Consider the following 19,314-nt stretch of genomic DNA (forward strand, 5'->3'; position numbering starts at 1 on the left):
TGCCGCCCTGACCTACTAATCCGAAGCCTATTCCAACTACGCGGTTGTTTAATCTCTTTCCCTTTCCCCCCCCCCCCCCATTAAAACTTGACTGACATGAGCTCAGCTCGAGATTTGTTTGTCAAAGTGGCTGTCTAGTTGTAACTTTTTTTTTGGGGAGGTGTCACATTGGATGTTTCCAAATTGTGTTCTATTTATTTTCTGTCCACAATCCTAAATGAGGTAAGGGGGAGGAATGTGAGACTGAGGAATGGTTTTGTTGTCTGGTTCAAGTGCAATGGGCTGAGGAATGACCAATGGAGTTTAATTTAGATAAATGTGAGGTGTTGGATTTTGGAGGGGCAAAGCAAGGCAGAACGTAATGTTAGGGCACTGGAGAGTGTTACTGAACAGAGACCTAGGGATACGGGTGCATGGTCTCTTGAAAATGGAGTTGCAGATAGAGCGATTTGAAGGTGGTGTGTGGCAGGCTTGCCTTCATTGGTCAGTGCACTGAGTGTACAGGAGGTGGGATGTCATGTCGCAGCTGGACAGGACATTGGTTAGGTCACTTTTGGAACACTGCGTTCAGTTCTGGTCTCCCTGCTATCTGCAAGATGTGTTCATCTTTTGAAAGGCTTCAGAAAAGATTTCCAAGGAGGTTGCAGTCATTGGAGAGTTTGAGCTATAGGGGGAACCTGAATAGGGTGGGGATTTTATTTTCTCTCTCTGGAGCATCGGAGGCTGATGGGTTACCTTTTTGAGGTTTATAAAATTCATGAGGCCAAGGTCTTTTCTCCTGGGGTGGGGGTGTCCAAAACCAGAGTGCATAGGTTTAGGGTGAGGGGAAAGATTTTAAAAGGGGCCTAAGGGGCGGCAACTTAACACAGAGGGTGGTACGTGTATGGAATGAGCTGCCAGAGGAAGTGTGGGGGCTGGTACAATTGCAACATTTTAAAAGGCATCTGGGTGGGTATATGAATAGGAAGGGTTTAGAGGGATATGGGCCGGATGCTGGCAAATGGGACTAGATTAGGTTAAGATATCTGGTCGGCATGGACAAGTTGGACCGATGCTGTATCACTCTGCTGAATGATGTGATTACGGATAGATTTTGAAATCTGCCTTCTGTATGGACTCACTTAACCATACTCATTATCAATAATTCATTCTGACACCGTGAAGTCTGCAGAACCAGATGCTTGACCCAGTTTTGAGAATTTACTGCAGGGTCCCAATTCTCAGTGTCACAGTAGTGACCAGTTAGATAATGTGCATAATTTCCCACATTCTAGAAACATTTTAGAATATCATAATCTCCATTGTGGATGTATTGTCTTACTTAGAAATCATTGTGTTCCTTTTATGTGTTGCATTTAATTGAATTCCTTTTTTTTCATGTTTTAAAATGTCCAGAAGTTGACGAAGAGGAAGATTATGATGAGGCAGTTCAGTGTGAAGAGGATGAAGATGAAGAAGGGGAGGAGGAAGAGGAAGATGAGGATGAAGAGGAGGAGGATGGGGAAGAGGAGGAAGAGGCGCTCAGTGTAGAGGAAGAGGTATGGTTTGGTTTGGAGAAACCCTGGCAATTGCGTGGCATCAGTGTGTTTGAGGAATTACCACATCCGTATCTCTCACCCTAAAAGGTTCTTTTTGGGATGTAGTGAAGGCGCTATGTAAATGCACTGTCCTGCGTCGGTTTGAATTGGATTGCATTCATTTTCTGGTTGAGGTGCAATGTTGGGCAAATGCAATCAGGTCGGGTTGGGTCACGAATCTGACCAAAGCAAGACCTTGTTTAATTCATCCAGGTCGCCTGTCTGTGATGGCAGACCCTCGATACCTGCTGTATTCAACAATGCACCTGACATTGTCAGCTTTCAGTGCAGTACTGAGGGAAGGCTGCACTGTTGGATGGAACTTCTTCAGCCTGAGCTGATGTCTGTCCCCTAGGGTCAATTTAAGTGTGGAGCTGGGAAAAGCGCAGCAGGTCACACAGCATCAGAGGAGCAGGAGAGTTGATGTTTCACGCTGGGATCTTTCATCACATCGACTCTCCTGATCCTCTGTTTGACCTGTTGTGGTTTTTCCAACTCCACACTTCATTGACTCTGGTTTTGTAGATCTGGCAGTCCTCACTATCTCCAGTCTATCCCCTAGAGTAAATGTAAAAGAAATCCACAGAACAGGGAAGTTTATGCCACTTCTTTGGCAGATAATCCTCAATCTCTATCACTACTGTTTTTTTAAATTTATTTTATTTCATTACTGCTTTGTGAGAGATTGTGTCCAAATTAGCCAACAAACTACTTCGAAAGTACTTCATTGGATGTAAAATGCTAAGAAGATTTCATGAAAGGAGCTATATAAATGCAGGTTATAACTTTATGCATCTTGAGACTTGGAGCAATTTGATAGACAGTAAAGTAATCTTTGAATCTAACTGACTTTTTGAGCTGCCGTGTTCTACCTTTTGTACAGGCTCAGTCCTGTTGAATTTCCTTTTAAAAATAGCTTGTGCCCTAACAGGAAGCTTTACTTATGTACTCTCGCCAACCCATTGTCACCTTGATCATCAGTGGTCATGTCTGGACTCTCTCCAACTCCTTTTCATCTCTCACTTGGCCTCCGATGTCGTCTCTTTCTCCCTCCCCTCCCCCATGCAGCCTGCTCCCCCTCAAATATTCTCTGATTCATAATTTTTATTTCTCTGCCTTTCCATCACTTTTATATTTTCCCAAATTCTGTGAAATAACTTGGAAGGAATAAAACTATTAAAAGTTATTTCACAAAATTTCAGAAATATCATTACCTTGTAAGATCATTTTGTGTACTAAATCCCTGCGCCCCCAGTCCCCAGGTTTTGTGGGGATGTTTTGGCTACACATTTTTCAGGGCGGCCATGATTTTCAGGGCAACATATCAGTTGGCCAACCATGAATTATCCCACGATGTAATCTGAAAGTTGATGTCACAGTACTGAGTGTAGATTCTGAGAGCTGGCACTTTGGAAAGATAAGCAATATATACATTTTTTGTAAAAGGAAACTTTTACTAAAAGCTCAAGACAAGGAGCTATGCAGCTTGGTGCAATAGATGGCATTCCTTTCAGCCCACAGGCAAATCTGAAACCTCGGCTTGAAGAACGCACTCGTTCTGAGCTGCTGAAACTTAACTCCATGACTACCTGTATTTACATAGCATTTTTAACACTAAAGTGCCCCAATTTGCATGAAGGAGTGAGATCAAACAAAGTTTGGCACGGAGCCATGTGAGCTGACATTGGAGGGGGAAATACCCTAGAGGTGAAAAGGTTGAAGCAGTCAGTTAATGAGAGGGGAGAGAAGCACATTTGGACAGATGAAAGCATAGCCAGCATTGAGCTATGATCATTTGTGACGTACAAGAGGACCAGGTTTCATGGAGCACAGACTTGGTTCTTTGAGGGGAGACCTGACTACTCTGGCCAGCAAAGTGCATCCACTGGATTAAATCTAAAACCATCATTGAGACTGTGTCTGTACAGTTACCATTACAGCATTGGGCTTCTTTCTAGAAGCTTGTAGAGAGACATTCTGGAATGGAGAATTCTGATCCTCCATGGCTTTGCGTATGCTTGGGGTGAAAGATATAGTTTGTTATAAAGGCTCAGCTTTTCCTAAGCAGTTTGTTTACTATATCGCTATGCTGGAGAAAGTGATTCGACTCTCATTGGGAATAGACTGACATCTTGTAAGAGAGTGGAAATTGTTCTTTGGTGCTATGTAAATATGCCTCTTAGTTTTCAAACTAAGGAGAAAGAATGGTGGTTCAAAAAGCATAACTTCCCTAGATGAAGACATGCATTTTTCTGAAGTCTACAAATGTTTTCAATACTTTTGAATATGTTGAATCACTTTTAAAAGCACGCATTGCTCTATTCCTGATGAAGGGCTTTTGCCCGAAAGGTCGATTCTTTTTTTTTTCTGTTTTGTTTTTTTTTTCCTGCTCCTCGGATGCTGCCTGAACTGCTGTGCTTTACTGGCACACTCTAATCCAGTATCGGATCTGCAGCATAGACAAAGACCCTTAGGTCCGTAAAGTCTATACCAGTGAGAAACACCCACCTAACTATTCTAATCCCATTTTCCAGCACTTGTCCCATAGCCTTGAATGCTATGCACTGCAGGTATGCACCTAAAATATTACTAAAATATTGAAGGTTTTTGCCTCTACTACCCTGACTAGGCAGTGTTCCAGGTTCCCACCATTCCCTGGGTGAAAAATCTTGCTCTGGCATCTCCTCTTAAACCTGCTCCTGGTCATTGATTCCCCTGCCAAGGGGAAAAGTTTCATTTCTGTGCTGGGACTGAGGACAGCCATTTTGTGCACAGCAGTGAGGAATCGCCCTTTTGGGTGAACATGTTGATGATCCTAGGACCCCTTTTTTACACTCAGTTATACTCCATGAGAATCTGGTCCAAAGGGGAGAACCCCTCTGGCAGTGCAGTGCATACTTTGGACTGGGTGACCATTGGCTGTGCCTTCCATTGCTTGCGCCTTCAAGCTTGGAACCCCGCTCCCTTCCTGAACTTCTCTACCACTTTGAGGGGCATAGAGAAGGTGAATAGCAGTGGTCCTTTCCCCCAGGATGGAGGAGTTCAAACCCAGGGGGCATGTTTTTAAGGTGAGAGAAGAGGAATTTGAAAAGGGCAGGTGGGACATTTTAGTTTGGGAACATGGTCAGCATGGGCTGGTTGGACCAAAGGACCTGTTTGTATACTGTGTGACTCTTTGTTCCTCCCTTAAGCTGGTCCTTTACAACAGAGTTTCTTCACAATTTGCTGTTTTGAGTATCTCACTCGTTGTTTGCCACATTTTGTTTGACAACATTACTGTGAGGCACCTCAGTCGATGTGCTTTGTGTTACCTAACAGAAATGCATTGTACTGCTTTTTCACCCAGGAATGAACCTCTGTCTCAGCCTTGTTACAGGCAAGAATGTTGCCAATTTCTGGTCAGTTTGAGCAGCGTATTCTATAGTCTGTTGCCAATTGACAAGAGGGTTATCTTCTTCTTTATAGGAGGAAGAGGAGGAGGATTTCAACGATGGAGAATTAGACGAAGAGGAGGAGGAGGATGAACAAACAGGTGAGTATCAGGAACTCCTGCTCTGTGTCCTCTGGTTGAGTGTTCCTCAGTGCTATGAGGTGTTTTTCCTGATCCATATATTCTAATACTAAGATATACACACTGGTAATGTACATGTTTAATACCTGAATCAGTTTGGGTATCTCCCCTCATGGTTTTAAAGTAGATTAAAGCATCGTTGATTTTAAAATCAACAAAGGAGCTCATGGTAGTTTAATCTGTGCAGTTAGTTTTACAGTCGCTTTATTACACATGAATCTGACTCCATAACAGGATCGCAATTCATGGTTTTGTCAGACCTTCACATCTACAGGCTTGGTATTACAGGACTCTTGGAGCTGACTGGGTAGGTGTGAAAAAGCTGTTTCTTGTGGCAGCATCTAGAACATCATCTCTGAAATAAGAGGTTTCTTGCACGTTTTAAGACAACTGAGTCAGATATCCTAAATTTAATCCAGTGCCATTTGGTCCATATCCCTCTCCACCCTTCCTATTCATATACCTATCCAGATGCCTTTTTAAACATTGTTAGTGTACCAGCCTCCTCCTCCACCACCTCTGGAAGCTCATTCCATGCACTTACCACTTTCTGCATGAAAAAGTTGCCCCTTAGGTCCCTTTTTTTTAAAAATCTTTATCCTCTTAGCTTAAAGGTGCACCCTCTAATTTTGGACTCCTGGGGAGAACATATTGGCTTTTCACCCTATCCATGTCCCTCATGATTTTATAAAATCCTGTAAGGTCACCCCTCAACCTCTGCTCCAGGAAAAATAGCCCCGGCCTGCTCTTCAACTCCCTGGAGTTCAAACCCTCCAATCCTGGCAAATCTCCTCTCCCAGAGGATGGTATATCTGAAATTCTTGACCACACAGGGCTGTCGTTTAAATATATTGAAAGCTGAGAGAGCAACCTCTAATCATAAAGGGAATCTAGGGGTTATGGGGAAAAGAACTGCAGTTGAGGATAGTAGAGATCAACCAGAATCTTGTTGAATGGTGAAGGTGGGACTTGAGTTTGAACCTTGAGCTCCTAGCTCAGTGATAGGACATTACCACTGTACCACAAGATCCCTGTCGTCGTCTTGGACCCTTAGATTTTGACTGATTTTTAAAGGAATCAAATATCCAATTACCCTGCTTCCACTGCTGTTTGGAAAAGTGTTTTGTATACTTACCACCCTCCCTGAGGTTGAGGGTGGAGGGAAAGAGCCTCCTCTTCCATTTTAAATGGAAGAACCTGTATTTTTAAACTCTGTAGTTCTGGTGTCCCCCACAAGGGGGAGCAACCTGTCCATATGTTACCAAGTCCTTCAAGACCTTGCATCTTTCAATAAGATTGCATCTCACTCATCCAAGCTCCAATGGGGAATGCGACCAACGAGCTTAACGTGTCATCATTGAGGAGACTTCTTCATTCCAGGAATCGGACACTGAGTGAGCATTTTCTCTACACTGATTTCCAATGCAGTTGTGTCCTTCCGTCAAGCAGATCAATGCTAGCTGAAAAATCTGCCGTGGTCAGTCTGTCACAACCATACAGGCCAAAGGGTCACATGATCTCCAGTTGAACTATTACTCGCACCCCCACGCCGTTGACCTTTTTCCGGCATTGAGTTTCCTGAAGTGGCCTGTGATGTCGAAGCAGTTGTTCAAGGCACTAGACAAACCAAAGTATGAACTACCAAAAGAAGAGGTGGAGGCTGGTACCATAACATTTCAAAGGCATCTGGATGGGTACATGAATCAGAAGGATTTAGAGGGACGTGGGCCAAATGGGACTAAGTTCGAGTCATAGAGATGTACAGCATGGAAACAGACTCTTTGGTCCAACCCGTCTATGCCGACTAGATATCCCAGCCCAATCTAGTCCCACCTGCCAGCACCTGGCCCATATCCCTCCAAACCCTTCATATTCATACCCATCCAAATGTCTTTTAAATGTTGCAATTGTACCAGCCTCCACCTCTTCCTCTGGCAGCTCATTCCATACACTTACCACCCTCTTTATGAAAAAGATGCCCCTTGGGTCTCTCTTATATCTTTCCCCTCTCGCCCTCGTTGGGGATGTCTGGTTGGCATTGATGAGTTGGACCAAAGGGTCTCTTTCCATGCTGTTATGTCTTTGAACATGAACCAGATACTTCAGAGGCCAAGGGTGGTAAGGATAGAGAGCACCCAAAGGTCCCTTTTGAATAAAATCGTTCATTTTCCCCTGGGTTACCTCCAGGTACATAACGGAGCCTGTGCCTTCTCAAGAAAATGGATTAGAGGGAGACTAACTGTCTTGTCACCTGTATGGGATGTGGATTCAAGAGGTATTCCTGAAAAGGAAATGGGATAAATGTGAAAGACTTTGTTCCTGATCTCTCCTCCTTCCTTCCCCTATTCTCCCCTCAAATAGGGATCAAAGGACAGAAGAGGAAACGAGATCCTGAGGATGAAGGCGAAGAAGATGACTAAATTTTGGATGTTAACCTACTGTGATTTTGTTTTTATCTGTTTTTTTTTCGCTCCCTCCCTCCCCCACCCCCACCCCAAATTCCCTCCTGCCCCAATGTTGCTGTGGGAATGATGACCTGGAGGAAAACTCCTGTTACTGCTGCTCAGGGATGTTTAATTTTTATTTTTATTTTTCGTTGATGTTTGGTATTGGTGAGTTTGGATGAGTTACAAGTATGGGCAAGGCCCAACATTGAGTCATATTGTCTCTTTTTTTTAAACAAAAACTGCAATGATTTTGGGTGGGTGGAGCAGCCATTAAAAATTCATATCCAACATCATTGCCACAGCAACATGTACCAAATGGCATATTTGAAATGCAACAACAGAAGAGGGGGTGTGTGTGTGTATTTACTGTGCTGTAAATGGCTGCCACTTTTGGAAGTGAAGCTGATTTAATTTTCTCTTTTTTTTTTGTTTTGTTAAATGCCCCCTCCCTCCCCATCACTCTGTTCCCATCTTGCTCCCCCCCGAATCCTTCTGTCAGACCCCATTGGTGTGAATCCATGTTTTTTTTTCTAAATGGTGACCAAATATCATTCATCTTGCCCACATCCCATGTCCTACACACCCATATTCCTCATCTTGTTGCTCCCTACCATTCCCCATCCTGTCTTTCCTCTTTCTCGGCACCACCACCAGCACCCACCCCCCGCATTCCCCATGTCACTCCTCTCCAACCCAGTTCCCTGGTCCTGTCCCTGCATTCCCTACTCCCACCCAGTTTCCCATCCTAACCTACAGCTTACCTTCTGAAAATGGCACCCATTTGAGTTATAGTCCTAATCAATGATTGGTAGTGTAATACAGTTGTAATAAACAAAAATTACATTTGAAACTCTGTAACCCAGCAACTGTGTACTATTTTTTTTGGGTCTGTAAAATATAACCTGATACCATAAAGGAGGATTTATTTCCTCCTTGAGCTGTACACTTTGACTTTTTTTACCAGCCTCCTTATGCAGAAGAATAAATCTAGCACGTAGCGTTGAATGGGCATGTTTTCATACATTCGAGGGCATCTTACTAATACAGAATTGTATTTTCTTATCTTGGTGAAGTCAGTAAAATTGACTTGGGGTGGGAAAAATGCCTAGTGAATGTACAGAGTTTTACTTTCATATTTGGGGTGACTGTATTCCTAGTCAATATTTCATCTGTACAAAAGATCACCACAGTTTTTTCTCAGCAAAGCCAAACCTTTAGTTTTGTGTCTGTTTTTTGTCATTCAACAGTTTCAATAAATCCTTTTTTTATATACAATTTTTGTGACTTCTTTCGAATACTAGGGCTGCCATCACCAGAGGCTAGATTTCAGCTTTCTCCTCCAAGGTTCAAGTGTTCAGAGACCAAAATTGTGTGGGGAGGGTGTTTTTTTGTTGAAAAACAGCAATTTGGAATGTATGGTCCTAACTGGGCTCAAAGTGAGTTCAACAGGTAACTCCCAAAGGGAAGTGGGATAAATGCTGGAAGTTGGACTAAAAATGAAGGATAATGGGCAGAGCTTGGGAAGGGTAAACAGGGTCTGTGGGTGATTGGAAGAACCCCCACCCCAATAGATGTACAGTGGACAAAATGCCCTCCTTTTATATTGCATGCTTGAGATATTGCACTAATGACCTCTTTCCAACATCAGGAACACAGCGTAGCCTGAGTGGTGTTGGTAAATATGGAAACGTTCTATTACTTTCAATCGGAGTTAGATACGAGTGACAAATTCTTCATCCAACATCCTTACGCTTAAAAATTCTTCATCCAACATCCTTACGCTTAACCATCCTCAATCTCATCTGCTGCACTAAGTTCACCTAGCTCCATCGACACTTCTTTTTTCTTTAAAAAGAAAATCGGGTGATTTATTTGAGATAAAGGTGCACGACGCTAGTACAATGCACTTACTGACCATCTATGATGATCTCTTGTTAAGTGATCAGTAACGGGTGAAGCAGTTTTAGGTTTGGTTCATATTTGTTGTATCTCTGATAGTAACTTGCACCCAATCGACCAGACGCCTACTTGGGGCTGAGCAAAGATTTTGTTTTGAGGAAAATAGAGATCAGGAACTAGAGCTGACAGTCACATTCGAGGGCGCTAAGGCTTGCATGAATTTGGTTAGGTGCCTTTTAAGAATATCGTGAATTAGGATATTACCACAATATAAATCAAATTTTGAGGGCTCTATGGCAGTAGTAGTATCCCTGGTTCTGGATCGGGAGACCTGGAATCGAGCAACTTCAGACAAGTATGGTAATTGACCCAGGTGTATACAAAGATAAAAGGTGCAGCTTTGTGTGAGAGATCACGTCTGAGAGAATTCATTTTTTTCAGTAGTTGGAGGGTTGTGGGTATTACTGGCAGGGTCAGCATTTATTGCCCATCTCTTTGTTCTCCTTGAAGGTATAGTGAGCTACCATCTTTGACTGCAACATATTGAACCGCTCATGTCCTGTAGAAAGACTCAATGCTGTTCAGGAGCAAATTCCAGGATTTTGATTCAGAACAGCGATTATATTTCCAAGTCAGGATGGTGAATGGCTCTGAGGGGAACTTGCAGGTGGTGATCTTCCCATGTATCTGTTGCCCTTGTCCTTCTAGATGGAAGTGGTCATGGGTTTGGAAGGTGTGTAAGGTTTTTTTGTAAATACACAGCAGCTGCTGAGTGATGGTGGACGTTGTGGGTAAAGTGCCAATCAAGCAAGTTGCTTTGTCTTGGATGGTGTCAAGTTTGAATGTTGCCTGGATGGGTGTAGCTGTAGCAAGTGCAGAGTATTCTGTCACACTCTTGACTTCTCCCTTGTAGATGGTGAACAAGTTTTGGGCAGTCAGGCGTGAGTTACCTGCTGCATGATTCCTAGCCTCTGACCAGATCTTTTAGCTGCTTTATGTGGCAAGTCCAGTTGAGTTTCTGTTCAATGGTAACCCTAGGATGTTGATAGTGGGGGGGGTTTAGTGATAGTAACACAACCGAACGCCTAGGGCAATGGTTACACTATCTCTCCGTTGAAATGATCTTTGCCTGATATTTGTGTGGTGTAAATGTTACTTACCACATATCAGCCCAAGCCTGAATGTTGTCCAGATCTCATATTTAAATGTGAACTATTGATATCTGAGGAGTTGCAAATGGTGCCAAATATTGTGCAATCATTGGTGCACATCTCCACTTCAGACCTTATGATTGAGGACATGTCATTGAAGCAGGTCTTGATGGTTGGGCCTAGGACACTACCTTGAGGACCTCCTGCAGAGATGCCCTGGAGTTGAAATGATTGGAAGATGGTTGCATTTGTTGGGAGGTCAATGTGCTAGGTAGGACTCTCACCAATAGGAGAATTTGCCCCCTAATACCATTTAATTCCAGTTTTGATGTCACACTTCAAATGTGGCTTTGATGTTGAGAGCTGTTTCTCTCACTTCACCATTAGAATTCAGCTCCTTTTGTCTGAGTGAGCCAAGGCTATAATATGGTCAGGAGCTGAGTGGCCCTTGTGGAACCCAAACTGGGTGTCACCGAGCAGGTGCTGCTTGATAATGTTGTTGATGACCCCTTCCATCACTTTGTTTGAGAGTAGACCAATGAGGTGGTAATTGGCTGGGTTAGGTTTGTCCTACTTTTTATGCATGGGACATAATTGGGAAATTTTCCATTGTTGGGTAGATGCCAGTGATGAAACTGTACTGGAATAGTTTGGTGAGGGTGGTGGCAAGTTCTGGAGCACATTTTCAGTCCTGTTGGTGGAATGTTCTCAGGGTCCATTTCCTTTTGCAGTATCTAGTGCCTCCAACAGTTTCTTGATATCACATGGAGTGAATCAAATTGGCTGGAGACGGGTATCTGTAACATTGAGGACCACCGGAGGAGGCCGCGATGGATCATCCACTTGAAACATCTGACTGAAGATTGCCACGAAAGCTGAAGTCTTATGTTTCGCAATGATATGCTGGGTTCTTCCATGATTGAGGGTGGGGATATTTTGTGGAGCTCCTCCAGTGAGTTGTTTAATCATCCACCACCATTGGCAACCAGATGTAGAGCTTAGGTATGATTTAGTTGGTTGTGGGATCGATTAGCTCTGTCGCTTATGCTGTTTGGTAACTTCAGCAGGTTGGCACCTCATCTTCAGGTATGTGTAGTGCTGCTCCTGGCGTGCCCTCCTGTGCACTCCATTGAACCAGGGTTGATCCCCTGGCTTGATGGTAATGGTTGTGAGGGATATGTTGGGCCAGGAGGTTACAGATTGTTTTTGAGTACAATCCTACTGCTGTTGATAGCCCACAGTGCATCATGGATGCCCAGTCTTGAGTTGCCAGATCTGTTCAGTTTATCTCATTTTGCATGGTGCCACACAACATGATGGAGGTTATTCTCGATGTGAAGGTGGGAATTTATTTCCACAAGGACACTGCAGTGGTCACTTTTACCAATACTATCATGGACAGGTACATCAGCTAGCAGATTGGTGAGGATGAGGTAAAGTATGTTTTCCAAGCTGGTTCCCTCAACGCCTGCTGTAGATCCAGGATAGCAATTATGTCCCTTTTATGACCTGACCAGACCAGCCCAATCTATGGTACTGCTGCCGAGCATTGAAATTCCCCCAGCTGGAGTACATTTCATGCCTTGGCCATCCTCAGGGCTTCCTCCAAGTGTTGTCCAGTGCAGAGGTGTACTGATTCATCAGGCAAGGGAGGGCCATACGTGATAATCAGCAGGACATTACAGGCAGCATGGTGGCTCAGTGGTTAGCACTGCTGCCTCACAGCACCAGGGTCCTAGGTTCGATTCCAGCCTCTGGTGACTGTGTGGAGTTTACACATTCTCCGAGTGCTCCAGTTTTCTCCCACAGTCCAAAGATGTGCAGGTCAGGTGAATTGGCCATGCTAAATTGCCCATAGTGTTAGGTGCATTTAGTCAGAGGGGAAATGGGTGAGGGTGGGGGTGGACTGGATGGGCCGAAGGACTGTTTCCACATTGTAGGGAATCTAAAATAATCTTTTTTTAAAAAAAAATTCCTTGCCCATGTTTAACCTAAAGCCATGAGTCTTCAAGGGATCTAGAGTCTAGGTTGAGGACTCCCAAAGCAACTCCCTCCTGAATGTATCCCACTGTACCACCACCTGGGTCTGTCCTATCGGTGTGGCAGGACATATCCAGGGATGGTAATGGTGGTATCTGGGACATTGTATGGTATGATTCTGTGAGCATGACTGTGTCAGGCTGTTGCTTAACTGGTCTGAGAGGCAACTCCTCCAGTTTCTGCACTAGCCTCTAAATGTTAATCAGGAGGACTTTGCAGGGTTAACAGAGCTGTTTCTGCCATTTTCTTCTCTGGTGCTGAGAGCTCATGGCAAATAATATGACTGAATAGGCTGCTACAGAGGACAATTGAGAGTCAACTACGTTGCTGTGGGTCTGAAGCCAGGCCTAGGTAAGGATGGATGATTTCCTGTACTGAAGGGCTTTGGTGAAGCAGATGCGTTTTTTCCAAAAATCATGGTTGTCAGATTAATTCCAAATTTAATTCTACCATCTGCAATAGCAGGGTTTGAACCTTGGTCCCCAGAAGATCAGCAGAGTTACTAGTTATTAATACCACCAGGCCATTGCCTCACCTAGTCAACATCTCTCTCTCTCTCTCAGGCCTGCTGCAGTGTTCTAGTGAAGCTCAACACAAGCTGGAGAAAGTGCACCTCATCTTCCATGGAGATATCATTCTTCTATCACCTCCCACAACCCCAGCTCCTGTGACAACATAATATGTTCCCTTGCTCGCATGTTTATGGAGAGTCATCTAGACTCAAAATATTAACTTGTTGTCTCTCCACGAATGCTGTCTGACTAGCAGTGAGCCCCAGCATTTGTTGTTTCCAGTTCAGATTCCAGCATCTGCAGTAACTTGCTGCTATGTGTAAGTACACTGTGCCTGTTTCAACTCCACAGAATAGGTGACAACTTCTTCCTGATCGACTTCCCTGAAAAATGAGTCAACCAGAGTTAGCCTACCAGATTTGAAATCAAACAAATCTTGGCACTGGTCAGTATTACCAGCGATTGCATGTTCCATGGCAACGGCTCTATCAATCAAGAGTTCAATTGCCAACCAATCAGTATCTCCTCCCATACATGTTATTTCTTGCATACATTGTCCTGATTGGTGTAAAATGAAAAGTTCTGATACCTTGGGGAGCTCTTGATAAGTTGAATAGGGGAGAAATTTTCTTTTCTTGTTAGCGGGCAATCCAGAGCTGAGTCAGTGTTTAAAAAAATATGTGGTTACATCTCTAACATAGGCAATATGATTTCTCACTGTAGGCTGATAGTCTTTGAGATTCTTTTCCTCAAAAGGAAATAGAAGCAGTGAGACTGTGGATATTACATAAGGCAGAGCTTGATGGATTCTTGATAATGTCATGACCGTGATGGGATTGGTGTGCTGGAAATCAAATCACACGTTCCAAAACTTTCACAACTCCAATGTAATCGATATCTTACTGTGACCACCATCAAAGGCAAAGGCAATTCATCAGGCTGCAGGCATGAACGAAAAAACAAAAACCTTATATATACAACAATCCTGTCATCAAATGTGTGGCAAAAATAGATTATTAGTTACTAATATGCAAGCTTCAAATATGCCTCCTTTAAATGTAACTAAATACGCATTCATTAATTCTCACACAATGGATGAGACGAATGGTGTATTTTCAAGAATATCGTGAGTGGAATATATAAACAAAAGGCACAAAGTTTGTCACTAGGAGCCCAACCAAAAGAGGTGGATGAGGTGACTTTCTGACCATTTCCTTTTCTGTGTTTTGGTGAGGATGCATCGTTGTCAGCTGCGACAATTCTCAATTTAGTGGCCGGACAATTGAAACCAGGGCTTCGCTTGACTTTGAAGTTTTTGTTTGCAAATTCTTTTCATGTTATTATTTTCACTTTCAAGGAGGGAGAGTATGCTTTTGCTTGCCAGCATACTTACAGATCTTGAGATGCACTTGATCTCTCTTCCCAGTTCAGTGACAAACTGGTGCTTCCAACCAATGAAAAGCCTGTTTGCTGGGCAGATCGATTTCTCTCCAAAAGACACCAGACCCACGAACCTATCCAGCTTGCAGCCAAGTTACAAGTTCCTGAGTAACTCTTGAATGATCACAATGTTCCACTTTTCCTTTGAATTGCAAAAAAAAAACAATCACCCTAACTTCTGTTTCTGGTTCCTTTATCTAAATAGAAATATCCGCAGTCTCTCTAGTAAATGAGGGTGAGTAGGTAGGAGGGTAAACTATTCAGATCAGTCATCATCTTATTAAATGGATGTACAAAGCCTGGGGGGCCCAGAGGCCTAATCCACAAATTTGTAAAGTCATGTGGGGTTAATTCTATGTTGTAATACCTCCATTACATTTTTACTTGAGGCCCTCAGCTCTCCCAAAAGACTTGGCTTGGACATGATATTTTCACTCCAGGTTGGGAATCTGAACTGGATTTGGATTGTATGGTCTGTATGTATATATGGGTTAATCTCCCCCTATCCACCAGGTGTATCAGTATTATGTGGTCTGGATATATATGGGTTAATCTCCCCCTATCCCCTGGTGTGTGAGTATTATGTGGTCTGGATATAATGGTTAATCTCCCCCTATCCCCTGGTGTGTGAGTATTATGTGGTCTGGACATTTATGGGTTAATCTCCCCCTATCCCCAGGGTGTTTCAGTATTGTGTGGTCTGTATATAATGCTTAATCTCCCCCTATCCCCGGGGTGTGTGAGTATTATGTGGTCTGGATATAATGGTTAATCTCCCCCTATACCCAGCGTGTATCAGTATGGGTTAGGGGCAGCATGGTGGTTCAGTGGTTAGCACTGTTGCCTCACAGCACCACAGTCCCAGGGTCAATTCCAGCCTTGGGTGATTGTGTGGAGTTTGCACATTCTCCCCGTGTCTGCGTGGGTTTCCTCCGGGTGCTCCGGTTTCCTCCCACAGTCACAAAGATGTGCAGGCCAGGTGGATTGGCCATGCTAAATTGCCCATAGTATTACGTGCATTAATCAGAGGGAAATGGGTCTGGGTGGGTTACTCATCAGAGGGCCGGTGTGGACTGGTTGGGCCGAAGGGCCTGTTTCCACACTGTAGGTAATCTAATCTAATCTAATCTAATCTCCCCTTATCCCAGGGTGTGTGAGTATAATGTGGTCTGGATAAGTATGGGTTAATCTCCCCCTATGCCCAGGGTGTGTATTATGTGGTCTGGATATGTATGGGTTAACCGCCCCATATCCCGGGGTGTGTGAGTATTGTGTGGTCTGCATATGTATGGGTTAATATCCCCCCTATCCCCGGGGTGTGTGAGTATTGTGTGGTCTGGATATGTATGGGTTAATATCCCCCCTATCCCCGGGGTGTGTGAGTATTGTGTGGTCTGGATATGTATGGGTTAATATCCCCCCTGTCCCCGGGGTGTGTGAGTACTGTGTCTTGAGCTTGACTTTTGCTCTTCGTCCTTTTCAATGATTTTGAAAATCTGATGAAAAATTGCCAAGACTTTATTGAGGTGAAATTTACTTGGAAGTCACAATCACACCTATTGTGACTTCTGTTCTGTTTTCTAAACTCTATTGAGTATTGTTGAAAGATATATAGATTCTGTCCAAATTTTTCACCTTGCACTGAATGAGACAGTTCACAAGAATATCAATACAAGGGGAAATCAGTGTTGAGGCTGAATGAGAGAAGAGTTGGTAAGTGGGCTGTTGCCAACCAATTGGCATTGTCGTCTCATTGAGGAATCAAGTCTATGTTTTATGATTTGAATGCATCTGTGTGAGAACCTAGGATTGAAGATCAAGGTTAGGCCATTTGGCCCATCAGGCATGCTCTGCTAGCCAATAAGATCGCGACTGATCTGGTTGTGATGTAAACTCTGCTTTCCCGTTACTATCCTCTCATTATTCTCATTCACACAGACACACATGGTTGTGTCTCCTTTGATCAGGCTCCACTATTTTTTTGGAAAACTGAATTCCTCCAACCAATGAAACTTTGACAAATAACATTTCTCCTCATCTCTCAATTTTAATCCTAATGCAGTTCAGATTAGATTACTTACAGTGTGGAAACAGGCCCTTCGGCCCAACAGGTCCACACCGCCCCGCCGAAGCGTAACCCACCCTTACCCCTACATCTACATCTACCCCTTACCTAACACTACGGGCAATTTAGCATGGCCAATTCACCTGACCTGCACATCTTTGGAGTGTGGGAGGAAACCGGAGCACCCGGAGGAAACCCACGCAGACACGGGGAGAACGTGCAAACTCCACACAGTCAATCGAATTGAACCCGGGATTGAACCCGGGTCTCTGGCGCTGTGAGGCAGCAGTGCTAACCACTGTGCCACCGTGCCGCCCCTGACAAAGGAAAGTGTTATTATCATTGCAATCTGATTTTGGAAAAAGTTGTATGCTGAGAACATGTACGATTTTGTGGAAACTGGAATGCGAATAGGGATAGATATCGGTTGAAAGCAATAGATTTTATCCTTATAGAGTCATAGGGTCATAGAGATGTACGTTCAACTCGTCCATGCCAACCAAATATCCCAACCCAATTTAGTCCCACATGCTAGCACCCGACCCATATCTCTCCAAACTCTTCCTATTCATATACCCATCCAGATGCCTCTTAAATGTTGCAATTGTACCAGCCTCCACCACTTCCTCTGGCAGTTCATTCCATACACGTACCACCCTCTGCGTGAAAACATTGCCCCGTAGGTCTCTTTTATATCTTTCCTCTCTCACCCTAAACCTATGCCCTCTAGTTCTAGACTCCCTGACCTCAGGGAAAAGAGTTTGTCTATTTACCCTATCCATGCCCCTCATGATTTTATAAACCTCTATAAGGTCACCCCTCAGCCTCCGACGCTCCAGGGAAATCAGCCTCTCCCTATAGCTCAAATCCTCCAACCCTGGCAACATCCTTGTAAATCTTTTCTGAACCCTTTTAAGTTTTACAACATCTTTCCGATAGGAAGGAGATCAGAATTGCATGCAATATTCCAACAGTGGCCTAACCAATGTCCTGTACAGATGCAACATGACCTCCCAGCTCCTGTACTCAATACTCTGACCAATAAAGGAAAGCATACCAAACGCCTTCTTCACTATCCTATCTACCTGCGACTCCACTTTCAAGGAGCTATGAACCTGCACTCCAAGGTCTCTTTGTTCAGCAACACTCCCTAGGACCTTACCATTAAGTGTATAAGTCCTGCTAAGATTTGCTTTCCCAAAATGCAGCACCTCGCATTTATCTGAATTAAACTCCATCTGCCACTTCTCAGCCCATTGGCCCATCTGGTCATAGTCCTGTTAGAATCTGAGGTAACTTTCTTCACTGTCCACTACACCTCCAATTTTAGTGTCATCTGCAAACTTACTAATTGTACCTGTTATGCTCGCATCCAAATCATTTATATAACAAAAAGTATAGGACCCAGCACTGATCCTTGTTGGACTCCACTGGTCACAGGCCTCCAGTCTGAAAAACAACCCTCCGCCACCACCCTCTGTCTTCTACCTTTGAGCCAGTTCTGTGCCCAAATGGCTAGTTCTCCCTGTATTCCATGAGATCTAACCTTGCCAATCAGTCTCCCATGGGGAACCTTGTTGAACACCTTACTGAAGTCCATACAGATCACATCTACCGCACTGCCCTCATCAATCTTCTTTGTTACTTCCTCAAAAAACTCAATCGAGTTTGTGAGACATGATTTCCCACACACAAAGCCATGTTGACCATCCCTATTCAGCCCTTCCCTTTCCAAATACATGTACATCCTGTCCCTCAGGATTCCCTCCAACAACTTGCCCACCACTGTCGTCAGGCTCACTGGTCTGTAGTTCCCTGGCTTGTCCTTACCACCCTTATTAAACAGTGGCACCCTCCAGTCTTCTGGCTCCTCACCTGGGTGACAATTTTGTTTCATTTATTCTTGGATGAAGGTGTCACTGGCTCGGCCAACATTTATTGCCCAGAGGGCTGTTAAAATTCAACCAACCTTCTTAATCAAACACTGAAAGTCCAGTTGGGGATTACTGAAAATCCCAAGATGAGAACACACAGAACAGAGAAAGTGCTGAGAGTGACTCAGCAGACATGTGCATCGCTTACAGTACATAACAGAAATGCATGAATTTATTGGAGCGGATTCGTAGACTTATTCACCTTCTGACAGAGTGACTGGGAGTTACATGGACTGCTTAAAGGTGAGTGCATTGACGTTAAGATATCAATATTGAATGGTGAATCCCAGAACAAGTGCTGAAAATGGATTGCAATGTTTCAAAGGAGTTCTTGTTGACAAATGAATGAAGGAAGTGTGGGTTTTGTGTTCCAGTAAATGGAGATTGACACAGACTGAGCGAGTTGTAGCTGTTGCAGTGCAGGACATCGTCTGGAGGAGAAACTGTCTCTCATGAAAATGGCGGGAATGCAAAAAACAAAGTGGCCAAAGTAGTGGCAATATGACAAGCTCTCCAAGCCTGAACCCTGTGGCCTCATGGTCAGGATTTGGTGCTTTTGCTGCTGGATTTGATTCCTTGTTCGAGAGTGATGAGTCACTGCTTTAGGAAATTCCTCCATTTTGGTCTTTTAAATGCTGTAATTGTACCAGCCTTCACCACTTCCTCTGGCAGCTCATT

At 43.8% G+C, this 19,314-nt stretch overlaps 1 protein-coding gene across 2 annotated transcripts in view; it reads left to right on the forward strand.

The window, feature by feature from the left end:
- anp32a (acidic (leucine-rich) nuclear phosphoprotein 32 family, member A) overlaps window positions 1-8,870 on the forward strand; it is a 33,877-nt gene extending 25,007 nt beyond the window's left edge. Inside the window, exons 5-7 of one of the 2 annotated variants that reach the window (XM_072565253.1) lie at window positions 1,396-1,538; window positions 5,043-5,109; window positions 7,510-8,870. In XM_072565253.1, coding sequence (XP_072421354.1) covers window positions 1,396-1,538; window positions 5,043-5,109; window positions 7,510-7,568 — 269 coding nt within the window. In that variant the 3' untranslated portion in view covers window positions 7,569-8,870. The remainder of the gene's footprint in view (window positions 1-1,395; window positions 1,539-5,042; window positions 5,110-7,509) is intronic. The other variant, XM_072565254.1, reaches the window with a different exon arrangement.
- Window positions 8,871-19,314: the final 10,444 nt, after the last annotated feature.

Source organism: Chiloscyllium punctatum, chromosome 48 (assembly GCF_047496795.1).
Source record: "Chiloscyllium punctatum isolate Juve2018m chromosome 48, sChiPun1.3, whole genome shotgun sequence".
Taxonomy (NCBI): Eukaryota; Metazoa; Chordata; class Chondrichthyes; order Orectolobiformes; family Hemiscylliidae; genus Chiloscyllium; species Chiloscyllium punctatum.